This window comes from Oryzias melastigma, linkage group LG16 (genome assembly GCF_002922805.2).
Source record: "Oryzias melastigma strain HK-1 linkage group LG16, ASM292280v2, whole genome shotgun sequence".
Taxonomy (NCBI): Eukaryota; Metazoa; Chordata; class Actinopteri; order Beloniformes; family Adrianichthyidae; genus Oryzias; species Oryzias melastigma.
Genome location: NC_050527.1, coordinates 16,273,022 through 16,280,078, shown reverse-complemented (window position 1 = coordinate 16,280,078; position 7,057 = coordinate 16,273,022). Strand labels below are relative to the sequence as shown.

Here is a 7,057-nt window from a genome sequence, read left to right as displayed (position 1 = left end):
GCCCTCGCACGTGTAAATGAAAAAAAACGCAAAATTATAAATTTTCGCTTAAAAAAAATTCTCTGTTGTTGTTTATTTATAAAAACACTAAAATTAATTCGACAGTATGCATACATTAAAAAAAATATTTTTTGAATTTGCTCTAAATATTTTTTGTTTTGTTTCCGTACAGTGTTCTAATAAAGGTTATTGAATTCCAACATGGCGGCGCCCTAGGAGAAACCCGTTACAGAAAGTCAGATGATTAAAACAGTTTTAATGCAAATGTATGCGTCACACAACATGTGTTAAATGTAATTTTATGCTAGAGTGAACACTGCGTGGAAACAGAGAGGTTTCCCAACAACCCGTAAGTTTTTTTTTACAGCTTTGTTGTCTTATTTCTTTCGTTGTGTTCAGAAACGAGACAGAAAGCTTTCGAGTGATGGGAAAGAGTGCATCGGTTTGTCGTATTGTTGTTGGCAAAATTATAGATATCTATGTCATTATTTAACATTAAAGAGTGGAAGATTCATGCGAGAACCGGGACCATTTTACTGCATTTGTTGTATAAACCAAGAGAGTTACATTTTATGAAAATAGTTTTAGAAATGGGAAAAACACAGGAAAGATGCGTTCAGTGGGGCACTTGTGTATAAAACCTACGTAACTGTCTCTGTGTTTTAAGGGAATGTTTAACCCATGTTTATATGTTTAATCTAGAGACCCTGAGTTGAATTATTCTGAAAGCACACTGGTTAAAAACAGCAATGAAAATGCATTCCTGTATTAAAAAAAGTGTATATTTTTATCTGTGAGGAAAATTTCTCATAATGATCGATTTCTTCTGTGTGTTCTTTCAAGTGAACAGCCTAAAACTAACAGGTTTGGGAAGTATATATTTAAGAGGGGGTTCCATAATATTTTTCCATTTGGTATCTTTAGATTTTCACTTTTTAGCAGCAAAAATATTTCCTGAAGATTTTTAAAATAAACAGCTGGTAAGATGGTATTACATGTTACTTCAGTTGGTTTCTGTGAGTTTATGGAAGAATCAAATAATTGCTGCTTGCCCAAATGTTTTCTTATTAAAAATGCTGGAGCATTTTCAGCTGATTGTTTTACTGTAACATGTTTCCAGATGCTGTTCCTTGTTGCATCAACTACATTTTATTTTACTTTGTTCCAGTTGCAACAAAGTTGTGTATTTGTGTGTGTTTGAGTCATCCGTTCAGCGTTTTTTTCATGAAAAGCATCTTAAAGAACTTTGTTTTGTCCGTGTCTTTGAGATGGTTGCAGGATCTCACCTTTTTATATCAGTGATCAGAAGCCCTCCGATATTTATCAGGGGAGAAGACTTTTTAGTGTAAAAATGCTAAGTAGCCTTGAAAACTTTTTCTTGTCTCTGCCCATTTAATCTATTAAAAAAAATTGTCAGAACAAATGCCCAAAAAACATGGGAAAAAAGTTGTTTTGGAGCATCTCCATATAAATTAAATCAATAAACGAGACACAGCAGCAGATAAATTATTATTATTATTATTATTATTGTATCTCTGAAGTAGTTGTTCCTTCTTCCATGAGAATTGTCTTCAAATTATTCCTAAAAATCTCTTTATCTTCTTTTGTTCACAATAACTTTTGAGTGACCAAAATAAGACATTTGGGCTCCAAAAAGTGTTCAACCTTTCAATATAAGATGTTTTTAGCTCTTGTTTCACCTATTTTCACAGATTCAGAAATTTAGTGAAAAAAAATAGTTAAAATTTAGGTTCACACACATAAAATAGCAACAAAAATAATGGTTTGATCAAACGCTGATGTTAACTTTTGGCCAAAAGCTCATCACATTTGATAGCAAAAATCCACATGTGGACTTGGATGTTTCTAAAGCAGCAGTTTATCCTTGGATCATGAAATAGACATGTCAGAGCCAGAGGCTGCTTGCAGAAGTTTTTAGTCACTCATGGTGGAAAACTCCCAAATGGATGAGCCCAGTCACCATAGAAACATCGCTCCGTCTCGCCTCTGCCCACTCACTCACACTGTCAGAGAAGCAGCCAGGCTGGAGTGCTCGGCTCTCCCAGCCGCAGCCTGAGGGAGCAGCTCTGTTTGCTGCGACGCTTCGCTGGTACTCCAGAGAATTAGGTGGAAGCGAGTAAAAAAAAAAATTAAAAATAGTCCCAATAGCAGGTGGGCGGAGGATGAGAGCCAGAGGGAACTTTTTTATACTGATCTGGTTGACAAAGCTCAATGTTGCCCAGGAGACCCCCCCCCCCCCACCCTTCCAGGCTGATCAGACTTTCACTGTAAGATGAAGAAGCTGGTTTTGCATCTAATTAAAGCAATCTCTATTTGAAAAAGTTGATAGAAATCTGCTCAGCATGGATGGAGAGGTTTAGATGATGACTCTTGATTCATGTTATTTACGTTTTGTTCCTGTGCTTATCTTTACTGCTGTCAGTGATTGTCATTTCCTCCTTGCTTTGTTAGGTCTCGCTGTCTGAGACCTGCATGCGTCACCGCGGTGAGATTATTGTCTCGGCAGCTCAGGTTAACAGCAGTTGTCCTCCTCTGCCATGGATGCAGAGTGTACAGATTTATCAGGTTGCCTTGGAAACCAAGTTTATGTACATCTCCAAGTGTGTTTGTAGTTGTTAAAAAGGGAATGCCAGGTCAAATGTGTTTTGCGTTCTTGCAGTTGACTTTCTAACCTGATGCCTTCACTGTTTCTTTCCACGGTTTTTCTTTAGGTTTGTGTGAAGTCGGCTGAGTTTACTATTAAAAGTTTGCTTGATTTTTCAATGATGAAATATATTGTACTTTCTTAAGAACTCGTGAGTGAAGTCAGACTGTCCCTGGTCCTTGCAGGGAGCGCTAATGCAGAAGCATAGAAAGTGTGAAGCTACAGCTGAGTTTAATGTCATCTGAGTTCCAGTGCAGTTGGTTAAGATTAAGAACAGCCTGTCCAGGCCCTAACAGTGACGCAGATCACACAGAAAAATGAAAAGTCTCATTTCACAAAAACGTGTTGTGTGAGTGACGTCCTTGGACAACAGCTGCAGTGGGAAAAATCCCTTGGAGGACAACACGCCACTTCTTCATCACCAATCGCTTCAACTCAGTCATGAGTAAATCATCATTTGGATGCTTTTTGCACCTCATTGCAACCAGATTTGAAAGATAAATGTTTAATATTTATTTCTCGTTCATTTTACCACTTTCTTGTAAAATTGGAAACTAATTTACCTTGAATACTTGAATGATTTTGAAATAGTTATTCAGCAAGAAAGTCTGTCAGGGACAGATCCTCCAAGTTGTCCCACTTAAGATGATGAGTCTGGTATGTAATGTTTATTATAGATACACTTAAAAAAAGTCCTGGAGATCATGTGTATAATAAAAAAAATTATTGTATAATAGTGCAGAAATAAGAATTTAGCTCCTAAAAATAAGCTGTAGTTTTGTCCCTCACAGACTTGTTACCCCTTTAAGAAGCGGACATCGATGCTCACTACATTAGAAAATATAGACCACAATGCATTGCGGTCGAAAAATGTTTGTGTAAAAAACATGTTTAAATGTAAATATGTATTGACCATCAACATTTTCATCATCGGAACACAGTAGAGTCACAAATAGATGTTGTGAAATGTTTCTATTGAATCGCTTTTCGCTTCGTAAAATTGATGACGTCATATCCGGCGTTAAAAAAAACGTAAGTGAGGTAGTGAGCATGTTGTCCGAATTGCTTTTAAAATCCAGGGCACTAGACATTCTTTTAATAGATAGGGATTAGGGAGGGAATTATTTGGACAAAGCCTGTGTTTTCCAGCCACAACTCCAAAACATCACAGCTCTCGAGAAGATCTGCATGGAGGAATGGACCAAAATAGCAGCTGTAACTTTGCAACTCTGACCTCTGTCACTGACAACCAGGCTTACATTACAAAGCATTGAAGTGAAGTTTTGTTACTATCCAAATCTTTATTTTCTGCAACATTATACAAATACATTCCTTAAAAATCAAACAATGTGATTTCCTGGGTTTTGCATTTTCCCTTTCACAGCTGAAGTGTTTTTATGATGAACATCGCCGACCTCTCTCATCTTTTGAAGTGGGACAGCTAGCAGAATCAGTGACTGACAAGTGCTTGTTGCCTTGCTTCACAGTATCAGACTGTGATGATTAGAAAGTCCATGGTTTGTTGAAGTAGGTGTTTTTGGCTGAGACTCACAGGGCTGGCCCGGCTCTGTTCTAGCAGCTCCATGAGTTCTGTAAAGATGTGGAAAGTCTCGTCTCAGAGAAATGAAGATTATTTATTCAGCCTCTAAGAAGAGATACTTAGAAAAGTTACCCCACAACACCTTCTCATTTAACAGAAAGAAGAGCAATATCTATTTTTTAAAGAGAAAAACTTTTTGACTTGATACTTTTTTAAGGGTTTGCTTTTAAAAAATGTGTAAATTAGCTCAAATATTATGGTCTAAAGACACATTCCATTACAATTATCATTTTTTGATGTCAAGACAAACTTTAAACAAGTTTAATTGTGATTCTCATTCAGCTAATGTTGCTTTGTTGTTTGGGATATGATCCGTTTAATGCCAAGGATGTGGAACTCGGCTGTCTTCACTCATGATTTCTTTATGATTAGAGAAGGAAAAACATTGTTTGCTATATTGACATGTTAAAACACCCAGTTGATTAGCTTGTTGTTTAATAAAAGTGTGGTCATTTGAAAGATAATCTAAATTTAAGTGTTCTGTAACCATTTTTGAAAAGTCATTGGGGAATTCTGCTCTAAAAAGTGAGAAAAATTGTGTCATCTTTCAGATTGTTTTTGTAAAGCCAAATACATTTTTCTTCATCTTAGTCATCTTTTTGAAATGTATTAGCATGCAGTCGGCCATATTTTAGTTATCTGTCACTGTTCGTTGATCGTGGGTTGACTAAGTGTTGGTCTTTAACCCAAACTGACCTGTAACTGTCTGTCTGTCCGTCTGCTGCATTTCCCAATTTTTTTCCCTATTTAGAGAATAGTTTGCTGTTGTTTTAGTCAGAAACTGTATTAGTTGTCATGATTTAAATCCATTTGATGACAGTATCGAGCAGACCTCTATGATGGGGGACGATTCGCTCAGAAAAGCTCAATTTGAATTGTTCTGAAACGGCTTTGCAAAGTTTAAGTAGTCTGACATTTTGAATTCCAATTCTGTTACAATTAAATAACTTTTTTTTTTTCACCAAAATGCAGTTTTTAATGATCCTTCTGTGTAAAGAAAAGAATTGTGTGTAAATGTGCCATTTAGTGACATCCTCAAACCTCATCAGCTTCTAAAATGTAATCTTTGTAATGAAGTCTCTGCTCGTGGTTAAATCAACCGTAGGAACGCCGTGGTCGTCTTCCTTCACCTCCCTCGTCACTCGGCTCTCATGTTTTGCAGGAGGCGCCATCATGCAGGCGTTAAAGGCCAAGCTGCCACAGTCCATGCTGTGTGCAGCGCGGTTCAGCCGCTGCAGAACTGTTCTGGTGAGTCCAGTCCGGACCCCCAGCACCCGCACGCTGTTCAGCGAGACAGGAGTTTGGGACAAAGACTACCGGAGTGAAACCAGACGCAGAGTGGAGCGGTGGTGGCACCCACGTGTTATGGCGCAGTGGCAGAAGGACGCACTAGAGGAGGTGAGAGGGGCTTTACGTTAAATCAGGAGGTGAGGGCCAAAGTGGGAGGTTTTTATTCTCTTTTTTTTGTACCATAAATCTTAGCATTTTTGAGTCAGAGACAAAAACAGAATAAATTATCTGGATACTCTAATGGACACAGAACATGAGACCTCTTAGTGCTGCTTTCAGTTATTTTTGGCTACCAAACAGACGAGACTAAAGACAAAAATTGATTAAGCATTTGTGCTTTTTTAGAGGTGTTTTTTTTTTTATTTTAGATTATTAAAAATTGCCTGAAGAATTTTGCACAAAGAAAGGCTGAAGAAAACCAACAATTTGAATTCAGATTTAAAAAATTCAGTTTTTATCAAGCGACTTTAGAGCTTTTGCTGTTAAGGTCAGATAAAGTGAATCCATAACAATAAATTGATGGCTGAAGCGACGGGTTAACGGTGGAAGACGACTTTTTATAAAAAAAATAGATTTTACTCAAGCTTTAACTTCTTTTCTGGAGTACTAAAAATCCATAAGTTCTCCTGATTTTAAATAGTTAAAGTCAAAGTCCCATTAGCTGTCACACACACCTAGATGTGCAAAATTTGTTGTCTGCATTTAACCCTCCCCCCTCCCCCCGGGGGAGTGGTGAGGTGCAGCGCTCGGGAAATATTTTTTGATTTAACCCCCCAAATCCAACCCCAAGTCTTTGGAATGACTCGGCCTGGAATTGAACTCACGACCTTTTTCAGTCTCAGGGCGGACATTTTTCCACAAAGTCACTAACATCAGCTTCGATACTAAAGACCTAACACGTTAAAGAATCCTGTTGGAAGACTTCAATCCTAAAAACTAAAAAAAAAAAAAATCCTGGGCGAACAAACTACTTTAATTTATGGATATGACTTGTTTAATTTTTGGATTCTTATCTTCGTTCTTCAAAAAGGTAGTCTAAATCTAGTGAACATTCAGTTGTGATTGAAGCTTAAAGGTCTTTTTGTTTGTTAGTAGATGTGATAAATTGGGTTTAGTGTGGAATAAAATGTTGTCAAAGAGGCAAAGAAAAGGATACATGTGGAGCAAATTTCAGTTTGTTTTAGTAACAATGAGGTAACTTTAAACAGCCTCCAGCATGAATGAAAATGCTACACTTTAAAAAGAAGTTGCCTAAAAATAGGAGAAGAACACTAATCTTAAGAAGAAAATGCAATGTGACTGTTATTTAATCTAAAAATCAAGTTATTTTATTGTCAAGGACATGGAGCAAAAAAGGATTTGGACTCATTTTAATGATAATAATGACCTTGTTTTAGATCCTAGCTCTGAATGAGACAAAATATTCTCGATTGTGTTGATTTTGAGAAAAGCTTTTAAAAGTGTTGAGCAAAAATGAGTTAAAACAGCTTAAAACCTGGTAA

General features: G+C 37.0%; 1 protein-coding gene across 1 annotated transcript in view; it reads left to right on the top strand.

Annotated features, from left to right (window-relative positions):
* The first annotated feature begins 190 nt into the window (after window positions 1-190).
* Window positions 191-7,057, top strand: part of lars2 (leucyl-tRNA synthetase 2, mitochondrial) — a 38,615-nt gene continuing 31,748 nt past the window's right edge. The window contains exons 1-2 of the mRNA XM_024268314.2: window positions 191-349; window positions 5,428-5,663. Coding sequence (XP_024124082.1) covers window positions 5,439-5,663 — 225 coding nt within the window. The 5' untranslated portion in view covers window positions 191-349; window positions 5,428-5,438. The remainder of the gene's footprint in view (window positions 350-5,427; window positions 5,664-7,057) is intronic.